This window comes from Cardiocondyla obscurior, linkage group LG16 (genome assembly GCF_019399895.1).
Source record: "Cardiocondyla obscurior isolate alpha-2009 linkage group LG16, Cobs3.1, whole genome shotgun sequence".
NCBI lineage: Eukaryota > Metazoa > Arthropoda > Insecta > Hymenoptera > Formicidae > Cardiocondyla > Cardiocondyla obscurior.
Genome location: NC_091879.1, coordinates 3,644,899 through 3,670,256, shown reverse-complemented (window position 1 = coordinate 3,670,256; position 25,358 = coordinate 3,644,899). Strand labels below are relative to the sequence as shown.

Below are 25,358 nucleotides of genomic sequence, written 5' to 3'. Positions count from 1 at the left end.
TTTTTTTCTTTTTTTTTTTTATATATTTAGGAAAAAAAGCGGGGATGCGGCATTTTATTTGGCACAGCTGCAAAATATTCATATGCAAACATCCCCGAGAATAGTTTGCTGCATTTAAATTGAGTATCGAGTCATGCAACGAATATTCCTCTTTCAGTCGAATTATCGAGAACCCCTTTTTAACAACAAATTTAAAATAAAATTTGTATTTAAATCAGACTAGAAGAGTCGAAAACAAATAATATAATTTTATTCTATATTTATCTAAATTATAAGAATAAATGTATATTAAAAAAAAAAAAAACTATATTAACAAATTAAAATATGTAACCGATAATTGTAATTAAATTAATATCAAGCAAAATCAACTCTTATCACGTGCAGTTTTCATTTATAAATAATACCAAATTTCAAACAGAGCATCTTAAAATCCAATTCTAACGGGATCGCTTTATATCAAATTATTCGCTTTGACGTTATGCAAAACAGTACGCGAGTATGAAAATTATACGTGCATATTATATACAAAATTCACCCAATGTGTAAATAAAATTTGTTTCATGCATTTAATATTTAATTTTAAATTTAATTCTATTTGAAATGGAGGTGTGCGCACGATTTTCCGATACGTAGCTTTTCGTAACTGTTAACTCGTTGCCAGTAGAAGTCATCAGTTTTTGATACATATTTTCTTTTCCAGAATTAATTTCTTTTCTTTTCTTTTTTTTTTAAATTCAGGATTGAAAGCATCGGTGTTAGGAGAATCGTTTATTTCTTTCGCAGCCGGCATTGAATTAAATTCTCTGATTTTTGTACTTACGTGTTGTTGACAGAAAGAGTTAAAGATTCGTGTGGAGATGTAGGAGCCACGGGTGTTTTTTTTCTTTTTTTTTTTTCAAAATGCACGCGATCGTCGAAGTGAGCCTCGCTTATTCTCGCGCTCGTAGCTTCGTCGACAGACGCAATCGGCTGCGGAAACAGTCTCAGACACTAGTATGCATGCGGCAGTTTTCGGATTTGTACCGTTCTTTCGCAACAGTTCGCAGCATACTAAGGTAACATGTATTCTCGCGAAAGAGGTCCGCTCCTCTGCAACAAAAAAAAATAACTCGTATTTATATTTTAATCGCATTTAATATTTTAGATTATTATTTTTTTTTTAAACGATAATTTGTAAAACGATAAAACGCAAGAAAGGTTTAATTAAAAGATTTGAGAATACTCTTTTCTAACTTTGGTATAGAGATAAGAGAACTCACCGACCAGGCTTGACCAATGTTAGGCGGATTATTATAGCGCCGCTGATTGTAATCGTAATTGACTTTTGGTGTCATTTCTAGAAGTGGCAACGGGTTAGAGAATTGCTTTCGCGATTGTTGTCTGTTCAGCAATTGCTCCTCGCTGGTTAGATCTTTACCGTCTCTATAAGCGGCGCTTTTCGCCGCCATCTCTTCGGCTAGATGTTGCTCCTGCGAAACGGAAATTCTTTTATACACATTTAAACGATTCTTCGCGCAGTTTTTATTATTATTTAATTTAGTTTTTATTCCCATTTATTCGGAAATTAAAAGAAGTCAGTGATCAACCTGCAATTCGCGTGCTCTCTCGGCCTGGATGAGATTCTTAAGCGCCTCGAAACTGCCAGATTGAGGAACTTGTGCCGAGATACCGCCGCCAACGCGGAAGCGGCGATTATTGTTGGGCGCGTATGGTCCCGTGTTCACGGTCCCGAAGTGCCGCGAGAGATCCTCGACGACTCTCAAACGCGATGGACCTCGCATCGCGTTTCGCCATCTGCTTCCTGCCGGCGCCTTGTGCACCATCCTCCCGTAAATCGGCGCACCCCCAGCTGCCCGGCTACGCGGCCGTCCGCCGTGTCTTCCTGCGAATTATTAATTATTTACCTCCTCCCGACTTGCATTTACAAAACTGTCTCATCGCGTGAAAATCAATAACGCCGCGGAAGTAAAAAAAAAAAAAAAAAAAAAAAAAATAAAAGCCAGTTGTAAGATTGTAAAAATCAGTCGTAATTTTTATTTAATTATTTCCCATTATAATACGAGTCCTCGCTGAGAAGCTATTATAAATATTTCGAACGCAAGAGATATGCACTTCCTCAAAAGAAATTCCGTATTAATTGAATAATATCCGGGGCAGACTGAATTCTTTTTCCTCCTTTGTTCTCGTAAAGAGAAGAAGATCTTGTTCGTCCGTTAATTAAGATTCGTAAGAATTAATTTCAACGGGGGAGAACCCTTCGGGCACGTAGCGAAAGCTATTTTAAGTTAACAGCGCGGATGGATTTTCGGAATAACAGTCGTACCACCGCGGCGTAACGTATCGCTTAAAATCATCGGGAATACGTGTGTTTCCGCGCGTTCTCCGCGTGGGTGGGAATGAGTGACGTCAGGTCAAGAAGCCCCGGTGTATTGCGCCTCGATGGGTGAAAAGGGTTTTGAAAAGCTAGGGCGCTGACGTTTCGCGTGGGCGAAGATGTCAGGTATTTCGTAGTAGCTAGCAATCGCGATTCGTTTGGCGAATTAAGCGTTAATCGAGACGAAACTTTGTTTTTAATTTCTTTTTCTTTTTTTTTTCTCTCTCTCAACTTACGCGTTGTGTCGCGTGTCGCGCCGAAGAATTATTATAATCATAATCGTTAACAAGCGAGATCAACGGCGTCACGGCACGCACGTACTTTGGTAGCACAATATTGGCTACCCATTGGACAAACATTGATTTTCCCGAGAACACCCGGGCCAATATTTCCCAGCGTAAAGTCTATACTGGTCGCGGAACAAGTGGTAATGTAAATCTGACGTTGTACGGATAGACCCCCCCTCGAGTTAAATCGATCGGCAGCTACGGAACAGCGCAGCGTCCGGATTTCAAAAACTAACAGCGTGTCGCAAAATGTTTTCGTACGGTTAAGAGCGACGAGGGAAGAGGGAAACTAAATGGCGGGGGCGTTAATGGGGTGCGCGGACTCGCACGGCGGCCGAGGGGCGAAGTCGATGCGCCCCCGAGGCGCTCGGGATTCAACCCTGCGAACGCGATCGCTCTTCAAAGCGATAGGTAACCAACGTTGCCCTCGATAATTAGCTCGAACCGTGGCGTATATACTCGTTAGCGTAAGTGCCGGGCGCGTATGCGTAGTAAAGTGGCGCGCTTGACCCACATGTGCGTCGCGGCGTATTTGCAAGACGGTATTGCCGCCTGCGGGTCTGCAACTCTCTATCGGGGCGCGATGCACCACTTGATGCATAAAATCGATAGAAACTCACGCGTTTCTTCCCTCGTATCTGCTCGCTTTACCAACGACGACACGGGGATCCTTTTACGCCGACGAAGACACGTACACCTGTTCGCGGAACGAATTTGCATCTTAAGACCGCCGATGGCATTGCAAGACTAGCATTTTTGTCTTTTTTTTTCCTTTTTTTTTTATCGAGTCGCGCGAAGTAACTTCTTATTTTTCCCTTATAGACGACTTTTCCGGGAAATATCTAATCCCCGAGGCTATTCGGAGTTTCACATTCATCAGCGCGTACAAGTTGAAAAATTACGCAAAAGACTTGCTCACCTTCTAGCTCTTCTCGCAGCTTCAGTCGTGTGGGAGCGACGAGATCTGCGCAAAGCCGATTAAGTAGTCTTAGATCTTTGAATGACTTATTTTATACTCGAGAAAGAGAAAGAGAAAGAGAAAGAGAGAGAGAGAGAGAGAGAGAGAGAGAGAGAGAGAGAGAGAGAGAGAGAGGGAGAGAGAAAATTAATTATTTTTACCTCTGCGATCTACTTGTACTGGGGCGAAACTCGAGGTTTTCAGGGAGATGTCACCAAGTCCCGTCGCAACCTCGTGTTCCGGGGAACGTAGGGAGGATTCTTACCTCGCGTGTATTCCCTGGATAATTTAATGCGATCAGGAAACATTGCTGTGCGCGGCCATATATTGGGATACGGGTACATCGGGTATCCGTTGGTGGTTTTAGCAGCTCTGCTCTGCCTCTTGGTGTATCTCCACATTGCGCGCAGCTCGTCGCACGACGGCTCGGCCAGGTCCAGTCGTTTGTCGCCGATGTCGCCGCCGCTTCCCGCCTGCGGATCGATGTATCGCAGACCCGCGACAAATGACCCGCTCGTGTACGTCAGGACGAAGGCGATGCACACGGCCGCGGAGCGCATTTTCTGTAGTCAAACGAGAGCAAATCGATCGCAGATTTGATAAATCTGAAACCTACCGGGGAAAAAAGCCTCGCGCTTCAAGAGGGTAACTCCGTTCTTCCAACCCCAGATATTAATTTTATTTACTCCCCAGAGATGCGGCTACAAAGGGAATTAAGGAAACGCGGCGTCTCCGACTCGAAGGGTGAAAAGTATCCCTGTTGACGATTACTGTTTTTTCTTTTTTTTTTTTTTTTTTCTCCTCTTTTCGTTTTTCGCATTTTTTGAATCGTTGGGAGTGCGCGGAGAGCTCGGGTGCGTGAAGCAACAAGCTGTTTGCGTCGCGTTTGCGTTAATTAAGCGTCGGCGCGTGTCGAGTGACACCTAATTCGAGAAGGTTGGAGTACTTTAATGACGCCCGCCGCCGAGAATCTGTATCCGATCGCCGGATTCGCTTCGGAGGGAAAATACAAATCGGATAAAGGCCGCAATCTCTCCGCGTCAGTTTCGCGTATCGAGTGACGTCGCGACAAATCGAATTTGGGACCGGATTTCCCCGGCCGATCTCGCGTTTCACCCACAGGACTGATCGGATGCCTTTTTAAATCACGGCGCGAGTTCCTTTCCTCTCCACGATTTTAAGAAAAGCCTCCGGGCGATTCCGCGAGTCGCTGAAGGGATCGACCCAAGTCGCGAAAAATATGCGAGCAGCGTTCTCGATTTTTTTATTTGATATATTGCCGAGCAATTCCGGGAGAAACGAGCCTTATTTGCCCAGACCCGCAACGTTTGACGTTGAAACGTGAAAGGTCTGCCCTTTTTCTCTTCATTATTTTTCCCCGGCGCGATATTATTGTGCACGTGCGCCGCCGATGGTCGGTAATCCCCTCGATAACCGAAATCATATTTCCTCAGGTACCGGAAATTACATTGGATCCGCAATCGCTACCGTCAACCATAGCATTGTAATAGAAAAAAGCGAGGAAATGGTATACGAACGGTAAGATTTAAAACAAAAAGAGGAAAGAAAAGCAAACGCTCCAACGTTTCGTTGTGGCTCTCGATGTCGGGGTATATCAGAAATATATTTCCTTATCGCTCGACGGAGTTATCGATTGCTCCAACGTTAATTAATTCCCCCCCCCCTTGTTAGTGCCAATTAATTTATCAGTAATTATAATATTAAGCGTGCTATTTTGCAGATCGTTATAATTTTGCGCAATGCTAATAGTGGGGTTATAAATCGGACTGCAACAATGTAATTATATCTTGTTGCTTCGGTTAGAAATGGTTCCGATATAAACACGAATATCGAACAAACGCGTGGGCGGAGCCCGTGAAATCCAATTAGGGAACAATTAGCTTTGCGATACGCGCCTTCGTGGAATTTTAGCCGCGCGCGTTTCGCCGATTTGTTCGACGGCCGATCGTAGGATGCGAGACCGGAGAAGTACGGCGGTATGTGCATCAATGTGATGAAAAGTGCGAACGGAAACGGCCGCGCCGCCGCGGAAGCTCTCATTGTTCCGCAGCGCTGGACCGAAGCGCCGAGGGGATTCAGGCGTTGCGGCATAAAGCTCTCATTATTCACAAAATAAGAACGATAGTGATCCGTCTGCCGCTTGTACCGCCATTGTCTCGCTAAATAATCCACAAAATGCAGCTTGCAATACCTTTTCCTTGACATTTCCCTTTTTTTTTTTATTTCTTTTTTTTTATTTTCTTTTATTTATTAAAGCCGGTCACTCATAAAAAATACGAGACGCGAAAAAGCTCGACACGTATTTCTTTTTTGATCTTTAACGTCAAAAAAAAAAAATTGTTTTTTTATTAGCACATTTGATTGAACACATTTTGCAAATATTAATTTCTATATGAGACACATCTGAAGGTTAACGAGATTTTAATTTTCCTCCCAAATATATGCAATTCTTGTCCGCGCATTGCACGATTACGCGCGTGCATTGCCATATTGAAACGCAATCGGATTACGTTCAGCGGGGGTCGCTGAATGTTATTGCACTTTTGCGGAGAGATTTCTCATTGTCTTCCCCATTTATATTCATACCATTGCGAAATCCGTCCTATCCATTATTGATGATTTCTCGCACACACGCCGCTCCGTGTTCATTATCGGATTTTATCAGGATTTAGGGCTCTTTAACAGAACGGCACGTGCTTTCACGCCTGCTAATATATCCCGTACGCGTACGTTAAACACGATCGCACTCGAATTTTTACGATTACGTTGTGTAATTAATTTTATTCCTCCACCCTATTTCTAATATATGCGATTTCAAAGGAGGATTTTTTTTTTGGACTGTTTTATGGAAATATAACGGCCGATTGAGTTTCCGAGACAACAATGCGTCGTGACACCGTGATTTATTATTGAATCGCCGCCAGAGTCACTATTGAACCGAGCAACATGTGTTCTCCCCGGCGAATGTATTCCAAAGGAACGGCATGTGCATCGAGGAATGATCTATGCATATTCAAGTTATGCGCCGTTGCACATGTTGATCCGCTCGACAATTTCATAGCCAGTCGCTCCACTAAAGATTTACGAGAAAACATGGCGAGCAAGCAAGAGAAATCGTTCACAAAAAAAAAAAGGAAAAAAAAGAAAGAAAAAAGAAAGAAATATATATACATATATATAATTGTATATACGTTATGCATATAATATGCCGCGCATAAGCAGGCGAATAAAGTCGATATTCCAGCTTCGCGAACTGAAGATTCGTCGCGCCGCTCTTTGCTCAATACATCATTTGACATTTCTTTCTATTATGCAAATACATTTCTCTATAGAGACGGTACACCCTCGCCTCGCGTTCGTCTTCTTAAATATCACGCGGATCTATTAAAGTAACATAATAACTGAATAGTATCGCGAGAAAAGAATAACGTACGTGGAATTTATTAACGGTGTTCTGAATATATGTACGCGTGCCTGGCAAGATGTTTTAATTGAATAAAAAAAAAAAACAAAATTAAAAAAAAATTAGTTTTTATTCCGACCTGCGTGGAAATTGTATTTGCCGAGTGGCAACGCGCTGGTTATGAAGGGTGACATCGCCATGAATGTAAAAAAAAACAAAAAAAAAATATATATATATCTACCGCTTCGGATTTTTCACGGTAAATAGCGAACAAGCCGTTTTAACGCGTTTTTGCAACACTTCGCTCAATTTGGCGTGCAAATACGCCGAGAGCAGTCGAGCGTGCACGTACTTATCGAAAGTGCACGACTGTTGCGAATTTTATCTTTCCCAGCTTTTCGAGCTTATCGGAGGGGCAGCTCGGCGCGCGATCTGTCACCGTCTAATTAGGCCGCGAGAAGAAACGTTAATTGCCCGCAAAAGTTCGCCCGGCCTCTAAGCCGGGAAAACTTTATTATGTTAATTCAATCCGCCTCTCGCGTTTGATTGATTAATTAAGTTGATTGTTAAATCCACAGTTATAACAATATTCTAACAGAGTTATTCCCGTAATTATCGCGCGGTATTTTGTCTTTGACATCCTCCGGCTGCGGAGTAATTAAAGTCGGTCGATATAATAAATCGTAAAAAAAGAAAGATACCCCTCTCTCTCTCTTTCTTTTTCTCGAAGCTTTACGTTACGTGAATTTTTTTCTTTTTTGCCGTCGACTCGCAAGCATCGTTAGCCAACTCTTATTCCGCGTAAAAGCCACGGCGGAGTCGACTGACATCTTGACGAGGGATAAACGCGCGAGGGTGAGAATATTGCAGTGCCTTTTCCGATTTCCCCGGGTATCGAGCCTTCATTCAGATGATTTATCCGCGATCGCCTTTAGTCAACAAACCGTAGCAATTACCAACCGAAATGGCTGTTCCAACTTTATCGGAGATAAGAGGCCGGCTTGGAAGAAAATGAAACGTCCGTTCCGTACAACGTTGGGAACTTTCTTCGCTCCGAGCTTACCCTTGTAAAAAGTACTTGAAGCCTCCATCCGGGCTTATTTTTCTCGGTATTATTTTCTTTATGCTTTTACTAAATAATATTTCCAACACCGTCGCCGTCGAGCTTTCGATCATTTCCGCGAACAAGTCGGCACCAGCCGTGCGTTAATTAATCAGTTTCAGATAATTTCGTTATCTTCGATTATTTTAAATTAAAACGGAGAACCGAGGATGCGCTTCCACCCCTTTTATCCCTCCCCCCCCTTTCGTCGGCTCGCGCGCTTAACACTTCTAGCAAATAAATTAAATTGAAAAATCTAACGTGGTTCGCGGGAATGTTAAATTACATCATTTGCATACATTGGTATTTCTGCGAACGCGAACAGAATGCGATGCGCCTCACGTTTTCTATTTATTTGCGGTGTATTTAATGAAGTGGCGCTGAGGGGATTATATATGCGTGTGACACACGCGAAGACAATAAGAAACCGCAACAAATATCTCAAATATATTGTCATATGCTGCGGCGCACGTACAATCCTGTGGGGAAACTGTGTCTCCTACCATCGCGCACTTGATCAAACGCAGAGAAACGGTCTAAATGAATTATTCAACGATACGCGAGCGTGTGAAGCGGAATACGTGTATATCGTCGGGAAATTAACACGCGAATGGGACGGTGCTCGCACGTGCCCGTCGCAATTCCTTACTGATTATTATATTTATTAATTTAATCGCATTGTGCACCGGCATATTAATACCTGGTTAATTTATTACTTGGAAGCGCGACGGTATTGCAAATTGATTTTTGACACGCGGACGGCGGCGATAAAAGTTTTACATTTTATTTCGCGGGTGAGTCGGCTCGATTAATTTACCCGCTGCCGAACGTTAGCGAAAAGAATTAATAATAAATTTTCCAGGGAACAGTTATTACGGTCCGTAGCTCGCGCAATCGTGCGCGTTTTGTACGCTCCTCTCTCTATTTAAGATTAATCGCTACCGCGGGATGCTCGAGTTTACAATTCGCAAAAGGTATTTGCCATTCAACATTAATTTGTTAGCCTCGGAGTTCCCTCTTTCCCGAGAACTCCCGGCGGCACATATGCCAAAGTTGTATAAGGGAAATTATTCCCGGTGACAATTCAAAGGTGACTATTTCCAAGCAGCGGTACGCGAGCCTAAAGTCAAGTAGTACTTCGTAAGCCACGCGCGACGGACTCGGTATATTTGTTCCCCCTACCGAGCGTTAAAAGCAATCTATCTTGTTCTCCTTATTGCACAATGACATTCGCCGTTTAGCACAGATGTGACACGCATTGCCTTTGCAGCCGTTTCAGAGTCACCTCGATTCGCGGCGAGTGGGTTGCGTTGCGCAGATAAATTTATTAAATAAAAATATATCTAAGATAGTGGAAAAAAGAAAAAAAAAATTTAACTTAATCTCTCGCAGATATTAAAATTTTTTTAAGTATAATAAAAAAAAAACAAAATTAATTAAAGACTTTATTTCTCGGCAATGATAATTTTTTAGAGACTGTAATAAATATAAAGTTTGCGTGTTTTTTTTTTTTTTAGTAATATTCATCAATCTTTGAATATTGGCAATGAAAATATTATTAGCTCTCTCTTTTGTGGTCGTAAAAAGCGCAAGTGACGATAAGCACGAGGGAAAAATCTCCTCGGGCGAGAAATCAAAAATTTGAATAGACTTGAACAGGGATGTGCGTCATAAAGCGGAGAGGTTCAACAGTCTGCGGTATCTGACTTTATCTTAGCGCGGCCTTTTTAACGTATCAATATGCTATCGCGCGCAATAAAAGGACGGCCCTACGTAACGGCCCCGGATGATAAATGTGCTAAACAGCGCGTCAATATAAAAGAGATAACAGTAAATGCCGCGAATATACGATTCGATCGTAAATCCCAGCGTTCCCTCGCTCGTCAGTACAACTCATCGCACACCTCTCGATTTCGTCTCTCGTGTTTTTTTTATTTTTTTATTTTATTTTATTTTTTTTTTACGCGTCAAATTCTATTGGTTTTTTTTCCTTTTTTAAAGAGAAGAAATTGTTACGATAACGGTGTACTAAATTAATATTCGAAACCGATAGAACCAGTTAGATATATATACGCAAAAAATATATAAACGTTTTTTATCGATATGCAATAAACTTGCAAAAGGCGGATAAATAAATTAAAAATAAAATGTGAAGAAAGGAATGCTATTGTATTAGACCTTAAAAATAACACTCTTCTGTGTTGCAATATTATTTAAAATTAGCGTCGAAATAACTTCCTCAAATTATAGTAATTGCAACTGCTTAAATTTCAAATTGCTCAATTGATTAATTGATTCGGCAATTTTCGCGCACGCAGCAACGAAAATTTGTCATATATCGCAAAAATACAAAATAAATTTTTTTTTATTTCTATTACTTGGTAATAAATTAATAAAAGAATGTTACGCATTTTTATTGCATATATCGATAATAATTTGGCGGCTGTTATTTATTGCTAATAAAAGATGATCTTTTTTTTCCGCTCGAGTATCTCTCGCTTTAGCGATTGAATTTTTAGTAATATCGATTCGTTTCCGTTTGAGAAATAAGGCCAATGTCGCAAGAATGGAGACAATGAAAATTGTGTAAACGGCCCAATTATTTAAGAGTCAAGGGGGGGAGAGGCCTCGGGTTGCGCAAATCACTGCAACGATCTTCGCCACCTCCGTTCGTGAAACGCGTCATGTTCGATCTCGTGCTCGTAAAGCCACCGTACATTTTTCGGCCGGGAATCCATAAATCATCCGAGCCTCGACAGGGAAATAACGAAAGGCGCTAATCCGATTTGCTCGGCAGAAGAAAAACGAATAAAAAAAAATGATGCTATCTTTCTCGATAGCTCTCTTCTCGTGCGAGCGCATCGAAGTGGAAAGGTTGCAACAAGTGAGATTTGAATCCGACAGGTATAGGCAATCCAGATTATTTGTTGCTTGCAAATATGTCGCGTCGCACGATACGCGGAGCGCGGAATTGCATTCGTCATCCCCCTCGTTGTAACAGTTTAAGTCGGAATTCGCATATATGCAAAATACGATTCTCGTTATACGACTTACGCTCTTTGCGTATGAATATCGCGATTATTCCTCTAAAAAGCGCCAGTAGATCTAAAGACGCGTAGTAAAGCAATAAAGGACTTATGAAATATGAAATATATAAAAAATAAAAAAAATAAATAAAAAAAAATAAAAATCGCAGCAGGTGAATCCTCGATACTGACTGCCAGAATTGGGATAAATGTATCGCCCGCGCGACGGCTTCCGGTAAATAAATTTCTAATCACGATCGCGCTCCAATTATCTCGCGCGTTATCTCGGCGGCTATCGATGCTCGTACACTTTTGCGCGATTAATCAAAACGCCGACAGCCCGCGGAGGAGAAAATTCACGCGGAGTGCGTCACTCGCGAGCGGCTTGACATTTTGCAAATGTTGTCGGTTCGCATTAGCCTAACATGAGGATATTACCGCATTAGTCTCGTGTTTATTCATTATGGCCGTCGTATCAACGCAGTTTGCCCAAGTTAAGCCTGTGATTAATGGCCGACAACGAGGCATGTAATTAGGATGCAAAACCCATCGACGTTTCGCGCGCGTCCGATCGAATTCGATTCGCGCCACTCCTTGCGAGCCACGCCGGAAGTAACGGGTGCCGATCCGCGAGTTGGTTTTCTTTTCTCACGCACACGCAATTTTTTTTCCGCGGCTGCGAAGCCAGCCCGAGGCATCGGCCCGTCTGCCTGGCGAATGCCGCGCGTATAAGACATCGCGTCGAAATTCCTCCGCGCCGATCGACGCGTCTTCCAATTTCGGAACTGACCTACTTTCGATCGATCCGAACGGGGCAATCAGGGATTTTATGACCATTCATATATAGACGTAGTAACCCCCGCGATGATGATCATGAAGCTATTCTATTCTCGTTCAAGGTTACGCCTGATATTATCCGAGTGGGAAAACGAATCTTGAACCTTAACGAATCTAGGACGGCTCGTCGCTGCACGCAGCACACTTGCAGCGAGATCCCTCAGATCGAAACGCTCGCCGGATGAATTTTCGCGGAGCAAAGCTCTCCCTTTCTCACCCTATCTCGCCCTTTCTCTCGCTTGATTTAATTCGCGTTTTCCGTTTCTCGGAGAAACTTGCAGTCTACGGTCTTTTTAGTTGAATGTAAATTATTATTTACGTTTAATTAATGAAAGTTTTATCAAGTTAATTAACAGAAACGACGATTTTTCAAAGTGTTAGATTGAAAACCATTTTTCGAAACGAGATTATTGTCCTCGCGAGAGAGCAGCGGGTCGCGAAGGGATTTTAGGTCAAAATCCATTCCGATAATTTAACGCGCTAAAAAAAAAAAAAAGCTGTAAATCTATAACAAAAAAATCACCTATCAATCCGATTGACAAGTCCATCTATCGAAAAGCTCTGATATTCGACACACGTTTTCCCGTGTGACATTTTGCGTCTCGCGGGCTACGCCTCCGCTCTAATTCTCCCGCTCTAATTCCAACAGTCTCATTAGACACAATTACATTCCTCCTCGGTTTAGTATCCCGACGCCCTACCCCGCGCATCGCAGCCTCTTCTGCAACGCGGTGGTATAACAGGTTGTGCGTCACCGGGAGCGCGAACGCCTAATTCTCATTAATCGGCAAGGAGTGCCTCGCGAAACGCACGTCAGTTGTGACATTCGCGAGCACCGCGACGCCTCATTCCTCAGATTCTCCTCGCGACCACGAGACCGGGACGAAACCGGAAGCCGATTCCGCGGCGCGTTTCGACCCGCGTGTTTATAATTATTCCCCGGGGAAAGGGGGGAGAAAATAAAAAAACGAGAAAGCAAGGAAAGAGAGAAAAAAGGAAAAGTGATCCGGCCGAGCGACCGCCGGCATTGCGACACGTGAAGCGCGACGTGCAAACGGCGACGTGCGAGTCGGAGGGCGAGAGAAAGCGAGAGGGTGCGCGGAAATGAAGACCGGATGGGACGCGACGGAGGGACGTCTCGCGTCTGGTGAATGAACGGGAATCGGATTCACTAACCTGCCCTGCCTGTCCGCCGAGTCCGGAAACCGTGGAGCAACTGAGAGAGATGGTAGCGTCGAGGCGACTGTCCGCGGCTCCACTGCCTTGGCCGTACGAAACCCACCCCCGCGGCACCTTCTCTCTCCGCCACCCCCGCCGTCGATCCTGCCACCACGCCGCCGGGGTCCCTGTTCCTTTCGCTGAACGGGGGATGCTCTTGGGTTGGGACTTCGCTCTCTCTCGCCCCGTTCATGCTCTCATTCGGCCCATTTCCTCTCTCTTCCACTTCCTCCTCTGCCACCCGCCGTTCTCCTCCTCACCTCGCCTACCCCTACGTCAACCCTCTTCCTACCCCCGACCGTCCCCGTCTCTCGCCCCGGCTCGTTCCCTCCGTCACACTCGTCGCGGCTCTTTCATCTCTTTTTCGGGACGATTCTGGGACTCCACCTCCGCGCAGGATTCCACTCGGTCTGTCAACCACCCCCCTCCCCTTCTCCACCCTCGCGTCTCCCCGCTGCTGAATTTTCCCCTGAAAATCATCCTACGGACGAGTGTACGTCCGGGAAACTGCACCCCTCACCGTCAGTGATGTAGTTGTCGCTTGGGGTGCCCTCGAATTCCGCGGCGTTCGGACAGTCGCCAGGCTCTTTGCATTCGCGAGATAACGCGGGACTAAGAGCGCCATGTGTGAATTTAATTTAAACAACGAGTCAGGTGCAGGGCGTGTTAAATTATCCGAGTACACCGAGTTCTAGTTAGACCTTGTTATTTGAGGGGAAGTGAGTGCAAAGAACAGAAACGTTTGCTTTAGCTAATTGGCCACACAACCAAGTTGCGAGGTTCTAAAAGCTCGCTTTTTTTTTCTTTCTTTCTTTTTTCAAAGAACCGACGACGTAGCTCGACGCAGTTAAAAAATATACAAATAAATGTCGGAATAAATATAATATAAAAAAAAGAATAAAAAATAAAGAATAAAAAAAAAAAAAGAAAATAAAATTGAGAGAGCGATCTGATTACTTTAAAGATGCTTCTCGACGAAACCTCGCCCGGGAAAGTCGGGACGATTTTTCCGTTCCTGCCGCCTTTACGTTTCGGCAGGCGCGCGAGGGATGGCTTTCCGCGAAAATGCACTTTACCCGACGTCAGGAAAAATCGCGAAGCAAAATATTACGGCGTTAGCGACGTAAACGCTTCGGAAATAAACGCGACGGCCATTACGCGAGTTCCTCGAGGCCCGCGGATAAGCACTGCATCATGCGAAATGTCAAAGGCTAGCCTCACGCGGCTACATAGAGCGAGCTTAATATTTTTTCGCCCACACGTATCCTCGGAGAAATTGCGAAGGGAACCTACCCCGCTGAGGGCCGATGGGCTCGTAGAGCCCGGTGCCGCGGCGAGTAATAGCTCCTTGTTGACCTAAGTAAATTGCGCCGTCGAAAAAAAAAGTGTTGAAAAAGATCGAGCCGCGTGACGTCCGGGGAATTACGTCCTTTTACCCGGCTTTTCTTATAGACGTTTTACACGTACGATCGAGCGGTGATTGGTGCCAGGGTGGAGTCCCGAACTCGTCTTATCGTTTTACGCCGCCTCAATAAATTGAATACCCGACACGCAATTGCTGAGAAAGATCGAGCGCGAAACTTACTTGGGGAGGGAAGAGATAATTGTGCAAATTTCAATCGTTTACTCGGTGCCTGTAATCTCCGGATTGCGCACAAAGCCGGCGATGAAGCCGAAGTCGACGCAGAAAGCAGCTATTGGATACGTTCACTTATCGCGAAACTCTTTCTATCGCGCAATTTACGGGATAATTTGAGTTCTATCGGAACACGGGTGTTACATCGGATTCGCGCTTACGTTCGTTTTCATCTTCGTGGCTCTTTAATTACACTAATGAACTTCCTGACGAGCCAAGTGAAGGAAGCGAGCTCTTTCGAGCTTGCAAACTCCGGAGCAAAGAAAAAAAAAAAGAAAAAAACGTCGATGAAGCGAACGGACGGCGCGGGCGGAAGCTCGGCGAAGTGCTCGGAAAACTTTTCCCATTTTAGTCGTCGCATCGAAGAGGATTTTCCGCCCTAATCCTCACCGTGGTTGAAGGGTCGGGCGAAAAGTATTAAAAAGGCGCGACCGAATCGCCGGAAGGTTTAATCTCGCGATCGCGAAGGCGAACGCGACGGATCTATTTGCGTTTGCAAAAAAAAAATATTGTATTTTTTTTTTTGGCTTCGAGAATACGCGAAATACTGCTAAATCAGATAGCTACTCGAGCGGAAAATCGCGTACGTGGAATATTGAAGAAGCCGGGGACTTGTTATTAATTGCGTGATCTCGCTGCATCGGGAAAGCTACTCCTCGCGAAAGCTGCGAAATTCATTCACGGTTGCGGCTTCGAGATTAAAACGCCACGAGGATAATCGGGAGAACGAGAAGCCGCCACGAAGCGAGCTATAACGATTTTGACTCCCGGATACTTGTTGCGCAGGCGAGCTAAAACTTAGCTTCTTCAAGCTATATCGACTGTAACTGGTGCGCCGCCGAAAAAAAAAAAGCCCGACCCGCCGAAATTTAATTCCGCCACCGCGTACGACGGATCTTGTGATAAATAAAGATTTTATCTAATAGTTAATAAATTAATTAGGTCTGATTAACTATTGTTACTTATTTAGAATACAATTTTTATGCTACGGTTTTATCTGTTTCGCGCGGAAGAAGCATTTTCTTTTTTTATTTTCTTATTTTTTTTTCTTTTTTTTTTTTTAAGTCTTTTTTTAGGTGTTAAACAGTTTTGTACTTGAAGAACGTAATTATGATTTTCGGAGAATATAAACGCCTACGCGTTTAATGTAGCACAGACCGAACGAATTGTTACGATGCTAGTCATTACGAGGCATGAAATGAGATATATGTAACGATACCGGATCTATTAATATTGAATTGGAAATGTACGCTGTCAGCGAGAAAATTAGAGCAATGCGAATCGCGAGATTATATCGGCAATTATTTTACACGCGGATAAAGGTTACGTTTGTCACATCAAAGACAATTTTAGAAAATCGTCAAGATATCATCTATCGCAGTAACCAAGATCTAATCTTATTATTAGTCCACGATATAAAATCGTAATAAAATTAATAACATAGAAGACTCAATAATTTCGCAATTAGACAATAAAAAATTTATGCGGCGTTTTTTTTTCTTTTTGTATTTTCTAATAAATTATTTTTAATTTTCTCACTTTAAGCATAACTTAAATTTCAACCAAAACACGCTTGCTTTTCACGTCTTTCGTAACTTTTAATTTGTGTAATAATTTAATTCATCGTGTCTGGTAAAGGATCGTTCTTATCTAAAAAAAAAAAATAAAATAATAATAAAAAAAGGGGACAAAAAAAAGCAGACGTTGATTTATATTGCTTATTGAACTAAATAGTTTTAGCCGCGTTCGCTCTTTATCACGGAAGGAAAGGGCATCGGCGCAATGTCGATCGCACGAGTAATTACGGTCGTGCGGCAAATGAATCAGAAAAGTTTTTCGCATTGGCAATTTCTCTCGCCGGTGCTCGCGTCTCAAAATACAAATCTCTCTCTTTCTCTCGGGTAAAATAGAATTTTGTGCCTCGCACCTGACGCTATTATAACCGGACAATGTATGTGTGTCGTGTCAACAATAGATGTCACGCCGCAGTGACGCACATTGTGCCACCCTAGAAGTCTCCTCGAAATAGTTCGATGAATCGGATCGGGGATGGCACGGATCCCGGATGAACGAATTAAATGTAGACGGCGGCCAATGGGAAATTAAGATCAATCAATCATTTAGCTGCCGATTTCTTTTTTCTTCCTCTTTTTTTTTCCCCCCTTTTTTCTTTTTCCCTTTTTTTTTCCCCCGCCAACGTTCGATCATTTTAAAAGAGCGCAAAATGTGTCGGCGCGAGCGATAAAGTGAGGAAATAATTTTGTTCCTCCCGCTATCGTGCATAGAAATTACATAATAGGTTGAAACAGTTGCCATTAATATTCCCGCAGAAACTGGGAGAGTTTAAACTTTCAAGCGCTATGCTTCTTTTTTGATATTAATATAATAAAATAATAAAAGAAATGAGATTAGAATTTTAGATCGTTCCGTCTTTATCAAACTGGACATCACGTTGCAAAGAAAAAAAAAAAAATGTGTACTGCACGCAAAAAAATAATGTAATAAAATTTACGAAGTAACAAAAATAAAGCTGACGTTTAATTCTCACAGCGCAAAATGAGACAAACGAGAGAGCTAATCGGCATCTCGGGAAAGCAGTAACAATCGGAGAACAATAAGATCTCTAAATTTCCTTTCTAAATAAGAAAAGGTTTTTTCTTACGACTACTTTCCGCGGCGAGTCTATCAGAAGTTAACTTCTGCGCGGAAAATTCACATAAAATCAATTGTTTATTCAGTTTATGTTAAAAGGATGAAATGTCCGACGACGTCTCGATCCCGAGGGATCAGCCTGACTTTTCCGATTTCTCAATAAATGCCTCGGAGACGAGAAACGCAGATGCAGATTCGAGTTCGAGGAAATTGCACAGCCCCGACGCATCGATATGCAAGATCTCGATATTAAGTTAAATCACAATCGGGATTGATCGTGACAAAGGAAACTTTCGAAATCAATATCCTCCGCGGAATAGGTAAAGGACGTGAATTATTTTTAAACGCAGATACTTTAGCACGGCCCGAATAAATATTATTTTCCACCTCGTTTGGAAGACCGTTTTGTAAATTAAAACCATACAGTCGTGTGTAATAACGTACAGTTTTTCTATAGACGTACGAATGTGCAATTTCTATTTTCACTTCTCTCTGGTTTAACGCAAATTCTTTAATAAATGCATTTTTCCGGCTACTTTCCGAGGAAAAAAAAATTTACGTAACGTAAGTTTTATGAAAATATTATTTATATAAAAAAATAAAATAAAATTATACACGCTACGACTTTTGAGGCGCTGCATATATTGGAAACGCGGTCAAAGAGTGAAAGACAGTCAGATAAAGAGATAGAGATGAAAGGGTAGAAGTCGTAGATAGAATGCGCAGACGGAAGGGTGCGGGGGTAGATAAAGTGGAAACGATGAGAACGTCGGGGGCAAGAACGGTCCTTTATTCAAGTCCTTGCGGTACGCGCGTTTTCGACAAACATGGAAGCGCATAGTTTTCGCAAAGTTCCCGCGAACACTATGCATCATCTTCCACCAGATATTAATTCTGTCCTCAAATACACGAGGGAGATACACTCAGCGGAATTTGCGTTGTAGGCGTACGCCGAAAGTTCATACATATAAACTGTTAAATTAAAAACGCGCAGGCGATTAATGTCTAACGCTTTTCCGCCGCGTTAGAATCTTCCCCGAGAACATTGATCTTCGGTGAAATTAAACTTTACTCAACTTTTAAAATAAAAAAAAAAGAAATTTTTAATTACCTACATCTTCCTTCGCGCGAAAATAATTCCGTCGAGTAAGGCGAGTAAATAAAAGTTAAATTACGAATAATAGTTTATCGCGTTACACTTTAATTTATTAATTTTTCGGCCGAGCCGAACAAATAATTTTCCTCAACGCATCGTAAATTCATATTTCGAACTCGACGACTCGTAATGTTAAATCGCGGCGACACGCCCGTATATTGGTTATCGTTTATACTTAATGTGCGTGTGCTGGTATCTGTGCGTGTGCCCTACATCCTGCGCGAATCGGTTGCATTGAGCGCAACGAAATTTAACGGGCTAGATAAATATTTGTGGGCTACTTCGGACGAGATAAAACGCGGGCGATTTGTGTTATTGTGTTAATTTCCACGTTGCGTACGGTCTTTAATACGTAATTGACAATAAATCGTTATGTTCCGCTTGCGAGGGAACGGCGGAGGGAAATATCGGACGGAAAAGAATTATATACTTAATGAAATATAAATTTGTTTTATAAAATAACAAGTCGCGTATATGAATCACATTGGGCGGTAATAAATAAACTGTAATCACCGTTTAATTTTCCGGCACGCCACGACATATTACGCGGTATTCTGTAATGAAAGTTCGGTTCGCCGATTCAATATAGTACCGTAATACAAGGGATGATATTTCTGTTAAAATATCTCCACCGCAATTTCCGGGACCGTCGGGCTTTCGATATCAAAGTATTTTCGCGATAGCTCGCGAGGAAGACATAAGTAATAAAGTACAGAACGTCCAGACGTTAATTAAGAGCGCGTAATTGAAGCAATTTATTGAAATGAAAGAAATGTCGAAACCGCGCGCGGCTCAGTGCGGTTGGTTTCCCATTCCGCGGTGCGTTTGTCAAAAAGAAGTGCGTTATTTCGACGTGTAGAATTTCGCGGAACGAAAATAAAAAGAGCAGCTTTTAAAGTGCCGCCGCTTTGGACGGTTTCACAAGCAAAGAGGGGAGAAAAAATAAAAGTGGTTGTAGAATTTTTTTCTCTTTTTTTCTTTTCTTTCTTTTTCTTTTTTTCTTTTCAGAATATATCAAAGCGCATATAGGTGCGCCAGCGATTTTCATCTGCAATTAATTTTCGTTACTTTATTACATCGCCGTTTGCGTGAGACAAACATGTTTAATTTATCAAAATTTATTTTCCTTCAGGCTGTCTCAAATATTTATTCTTTCTTTTTTTTTTTCCTCCCCTCCCCCGAATTCCCTTACGCTTCGCCCAGATTCTCTCGATTACATTTATTAATCACGTTTCTCGTTTATGTGCGGCCAGCTTCACATATTTCGTCTTTAATTAATTGAAATGAAACGAGTTACACGATTAGTCGCGAAGAGTTCGCCACGAACGAAGCCACTCTATTACCGTCGTGCTTTGATTGCTGTGATTTACATAAAGTAACATTAAAGGAGGAAATTCAATGAACGCGATAAGCGTATTCGTACTTACGCGGCGAGCGATTGAAACGGTTTGCTTAATGGCAAAAAAAAAAAAAAAAAAAAAAAAATAAATGAAAGAAAGAAAGAGAGAATTTACGTCAATTTACGTCAATGACCGCCGCGATGCCGCATGCATCTCCAAGAATTTGCGTAGTAACCTCTGGTAATGTCAGGCATGCTTGACGCGCATTATTTTAAAGGAGAACTATGAGCATATGGTACTACGTGCGAGCGCACTGCAACTATTTCCGACAGAGTGAAGCCCCCCCGGGCGAAAATTGCACTTCTTTGACCGACGGTTTCTTGCGCGGACGAGCGGTTTTCACGAAAACCGACAGATTATATTTTAATAGAATCATTTCTTTTATCATTAACGCGATATTGCAATAAAACAGCAGAGTAAAAGCGTTCTTAAAAGTATAACCGTGCAAGAGTACGCAAATATAATATGCAAATAATTTTAATTAAATATTTATTAAGAGATAAAACTTCTTTAACGTAAGCAAATGTAAACTTCCGTTTCTGCTCTCTCTCTCTCTCTCGCTAAAGTTTTATTAGTTCCATTAATTTCCTGGTATCGCCTCGATTTTATTTTATTCCGAAAGCGTATAATTAGTATGCGATTGCCTACGCTTGCCGGTTACTCAGGGAATAATTGTGCCCGTGATGCAGGCGGGGAAAATTCGTGTCGCCGCGGCGCATAGTACGCTGAAAAAAAATAAAAAAAATAAAAAAAAAGAATTCCCTCGGACACCGCGAATTGTCTTAATAAATGGAATTTATTAATTCCACGCCCACGGCGGTGTCGGGCGCGCGAGTTAAGAAGAGATATGAGTATAATTTTCTCCGGAATCTCGCGATTGTCCTTTTAAGCGATGGCGATACGTCGCGTAATTAGATTTCGGCCTGCGGAGAACGGACGTTCTAGTCCGCCAGCTACAGCGGCCATTACACTGCTATCGTATTAGAAAATCTAATAATACTTCGTACGATATTATTATCACTTGAGATTGCGCGCGTAATTTCCTATAAACGTGTTCCGCGGGATCTATCGCTGGGAAAACGGGATTAAATATTTCGTGGCGGTACAGAATTATTTAGACGTATGCCGTCTAGAAATTGGGCAAGCGCGAGCTGGGAATTAGGTAACGAAATAAAGCCGCGGAACTATTCTCCGTCGATTAGTCCGTGGCGTAATGTGCGCAGCACCTTTTGCGAATAATCGTTTCGCTCTGCAGAAAATCAGGAAACGGGTACCGAGCACGAAATTTAAGACATTCCGCGGGAGGGGAGGCGTTTAATAATTTCTGTTTGCCCGAACAAATTTATATTTACGTTTATTAACTCTTCTACGCCCCCGACTTCCTCTTTTTGACAAATAGAAATCTTCTCGACACGAGTATCTTCTCTCGCAACGTACCCTTAAGCGCTTTATTACGCTCGGTAACATCGTAAATCTCTCTCTCTCTCTTCGCTCCGCTACGATATCTTTTACAACCCTCTTCTAAATCCACGCTGCCACATGATATCCACCTACAAGATTCCGAAAACCAACCTATGGTCATGATCGTGTCAATAATTCCGAACGAAGGATCAACGTATCGGCGAAAACGGTTCCGCGTGAACGGAATATCTCGAAGGGTCCGCCCTCGCGAGTTTATATCTATTTCACTTTTTTTTTTTTTTTCTTTATACCTATCTCCCGTTTTATTTTATTACGTATATATACCAATTTTAACGTTTCAAATATTCCGCCAAGCTGTACAAATCCAAGACGGATTACGCAGTCATTTCCGCGAGACGCGTAATTCCGCGGCTTAGAGCGAAAGACCGTCCCGTCGAAACTCGGAGAAGGCTGGGGCCCCGCGGTTGATTCTTCGAACGGTACCGGAGAGAGAAGTTTTCTCCGAAAGCCGATATTAAACGTAAAGCAAACGTTTTGCGAATGGTACTGAGAGATAAACTAAATTAAAAGTAAAAGATCCCCGGTAGGGAAGCCTGCCCGACCGATCGAAATCGGCGGCGAGGATCAAGGAAAGTTAATGGACCGGGGGGGCTTGAAGCCAGAGCTAAATCAGCACGGAGTTTGTAGCTTTTGAATGCCGCGAGCTACTCCTCGATTCCATTCACGCGTTCGTTACTACACGTCCCTAACTGCACGCCCGACTGCTCTGTAAATGCCACGATGGAAAATGGCCGCTCTCGCATCTCGCACCGTTGCAACAAACCGTTCTCTCCGTATGCGTATCGACCACGAGACGCGTGTGCATAATACCATAAATAAGCTGTATACACATTTTCATGCGAATGTTAATTAAAATCGTTAACTAAACCCTAATCGACTTCTTTTATTATTCTCAGTTCCGTTTTTCTAAATAAAAAATTAGCTTAAAAAAAAAAGAAATATTACTCTAACAGCACCCACCAAATTTTATTATTATTAAGTATTAAAAATAATTATCTCTCCTCTCGATTGATTTTAAACGGCAGAGAAAAGTGTCTCGGATATAAGCTTCATCTCCCAGGTATACTTATAAATTTATAACTAAGTTAATTAATTACAAAGCTCGCGGGTAATTAAATGTTTTAAGCGTGCTCCGGCGCGCTCGCAAAACAACTCGCCGAGCCCGTTCGAGCTTCCTCGCGGCGCTAACCAGCAGTAACATAGCGAGTGAAAACCGAAAATTTATGAATGAACAGTAATACAGCTGGCCCGGTCGATAGAGCGGCACCCCGCATGCCCTCGCGTCATCCCACCCTCGACGTAGTAATCAATATGGAGGAGGGGGGTTAGGGCGGACGAGGGGTACGGCGGAGGCGCCAAGTCCATTCAGTAGAAGCGGCAGGCCTTGCTATTGATTGCGTGGGCAGCTAAAAGGGACTTCCCCACTTTCGGCCATTCAGCGGACCGCAGCAGCCTGCAGGGGTGGCAGGGATAACCTAGCAGGGGTGAGGTTCCTGGGGTGGAAGAGAACGCGCGCGTATGTGCGCGTACGTCTGTGTGTCTGTGAGAAAGTGAGCCGAAGCGACGTAGGTGGAAAACGAAGAAGGGGAAACAATATTTTCCGCGAGAGAACCAGGGCTGGCTTTTCGGGCTCTGCTAAAACGATCTTTCAAGCGCGATTTCCGTAAAGAAAAGAGAAAGAAGATTGGTAATAATAATTGTCTTTTTAGTTTTGGAAAATCTCGAGTTCTAAATTGGAAAGGAACGCGGCTGATCTACTTTGGGCTCGGCGTGATGGTCGAGGTGAACGCCCTGTGGCTTAAAATATGATAGGTTTTCGCGAGTGTTAGTTTGTAGAATTATTGCGGGAGAATATTGGCTACTTCCAACGATGAAACTTCCGTATATCGTTTTTTAAATCGAGATATATCAGGGAACGAAGAAGGTTATATAAATATATTATTTGTACATAGGTACTTTAAATAGTAAAATCTTTATGCCCGTTTACTTTAACGATAATTCCCGAACAATGTTCTTTCATTTTACGCCGCGGGTGTTAATTTTATTTTCCGGACAGCATGATTTTTCCCACCCGAAATGTCGATCTACGTTATAAAAAAGTAGTATGCCACTCACCGATTGATGCGCAGCAGCGGAGTTCTGCAGCGTTGATCATTCTGTAAAAAAAGAAATAAAAATATTAATGTAGATATATTAAAAAAGTAAAGAAAAAAAAAATAATAATTTGTACGAATAAAAAAAAGAACTTTACGCGTCTTTAATTATTTTCTGAATGAAATAATTTAAAATAAAATTATTTATTATTAAAATAACAAAGCTAGTAATTATGTATCATAAAGAAAAGAATTATTTTTACCTTCGGGTTGCTCCGCTGAAGCTAGATGCCTCTCCGAGGCCTCCTCCTCCTCTCAGGATGTTGGATGGTCCTCCTTCAGGTTTCGTCAAGTCCTCCTTCAAGTTTCGTCAGGTCCTCCTTCGATGCACATAACACTCGCGACACGCCAAACGTCCCCGAATAAAATAATATCGCGCGACAAAACTACTATTATATATACGACACTCCCGGAAGGAAATTTCGACGAACTGGCTGTAGTTTAGTCACTGCAAAACGGCAACGACAACGTTCCAGTCTCTCCTCTGCATCTGAAAGTAAGAAAAGAAAGTATTGCCTGATTAATCAAGTACGTAATTCTGCAGTTGTATAAATTATTTGATAAAAATGTAATAAAAAAAAAAATCGAGTTCCACGAAAATTCTATTAAAAATATAATTATTCCACGACGCGAGTAAAGGCCCGGGCCCGAATCTGTCGCAATGCGGTTACGCGAGCGACGAGGAGAAGCCGAGCATTAATTCGCGTATTAACTTACCTTGCAGAGAAAGTAGTTGATCTCCCGTGCTCGCCACACATAGAGCTTGGATAGGAGAAGGCGATTTGCGCCGGATGCCACCGTCGTTGGTCGAGATCGAGCTGATTTCCCGGTACGAAGAAGACACCTCCCGCTTCGTCACCAGCTGGGTCCGTAGTCGGAAGAGACATGGAAGGAAGATGGAAAAAACCCCGTCGTATTATTCCGTGGATGAGTTCCGTGGCCGGCAGTAGGCGCCATCTCTATAATTAACGCAGCATCGCGGATTAATCGCCGATCATCTGGCTTGAAGGTCAATCGACGTGGACCCGAATCCTGTCGCTCTGCGATTACGCGAACGACGAAGAGAAGCCGAGCATTAATTAGCGTATTAACTTACCTTGCAGAGGAAGTCGTTCGTCTCCCGTGCTCGCCACACATAGAGCTTGGATAGGAGAAGTCGCCTTGCCCCGAATGCCACCGTCGTTGGTCGAGATCGAGCTGATTTCCCGGTACGAAGAAGACACCTCTTGCTTCATCACCAGCTGGGTCCGTAGTCGGAAGGGAAATGGAAGGAAGATGGCCGCGATCGGAAGTTCTGGATACAGCGACACGTGCGCACGTGGCGCCTCTCGCGCCTGGAAGTTCAACAACTTTTCCCGTCTCTACGAAATTTAAAAGTATTACGAAAGAACTTGTGCGCCGAACACTACAGAGAATATTAATTACACCTTCAATAGGTATATTGCGGAGCACCGGTCACAGAGGACTGAGAGGGAACGCGGCCTACTACACCTCCCACCATTCGGCGGCCGAGAGTGGGGGAAGTTTCGTACGCCAGCCGCCGTCGCCGCGGCAAGGCCACATGTGCTTTTTACTGTATCGCCGACCGCGATTTACGTCATGTAAATACGTAGCTTACACTTACAAAGGTCAAAACACTGCAAAAGAATTTAT

At 42.9% G+C, this 25,358-nt stretch overlaps 1 protein-coding gene across 3 annotated transcripts; it reads right to left on the bottom strand.

The window, feature by feature from the left end:
• Positions 1-865: 865 nt before the first annotated feature.
• LOC139109146 (uncharacterized) lies at positions 866-24,946 on the bottom strand. 3 transcript variants are annotated; one of them, XM_070667987.1, is made up of 9 exons: positions 24,802-24,946; positions 24,423-24,664; positions 23,909-24,195; positions 23,668-23,708; positions 3,885-4,182; positions 3,581-3,625; positions 1,587-1,882; positions 1,260-1,469; positions 866-1,089 (listed from the first exon to the last, which is right to left on the bottom strand). In XM_070667987.1, exons 5-9 carry the CDS (start codon positions 4,177-4,179, stop codon positions 1,051-1,053), a joined length of 885 nt encoding a protein of 294 aa, XP_070524088.1. In that variant the 5' UTR covers positions 4,180-4,182; positions 23,668-23,708; positions 23,909-24,195; positions 24,423-24,664; positions 24,802-24,946; the 3' UTR covers positions 866-1,050. The 3 variants fall into 3 exon arrangements, with proteins under 3 accessions (XP_070524088.1, XP_070524089.1, XP_070524087.1); XM_070667988.1 differs by lacking the exon at positions 24,802-24,946 and having other exon boundaries at positions 24,423-24,698; XM_070667986.1 differs by lacking the exons at positions 23,668-23,708; positions 23,909-24,195; positions 24,423-24,664; positions 24,802-24,946 and adding an exon at positions 13,185-13,282.
• Between the last annotated feature and the right edge of the window lie 412 nt (positions 24,947-25,358).

Coding starts and splice junctions, on each gene's coding strand:
- LOC139109146 (XM_070667987.1), bottom strand. CDS start 4,179: ATGCGCTCCGCGGCCGTGTGCATCGCCTTCGTCCTGACGTACACGAGC. Junction 1,470..1,586: donor AGAGAGCACGCGAATTGCAG/GTTGATCACTGA, acceptor TCCGTTTCGCAG/GAGCAACATCTAGCCGAAGA. Junction 1,090..1,259: donor ACATTGGTCAAGCCTGGTCG/GTGAGTTCTCTT, acceptor TTTTTGTTGCAG/AGGAGCGGACCTCTTTCGCG.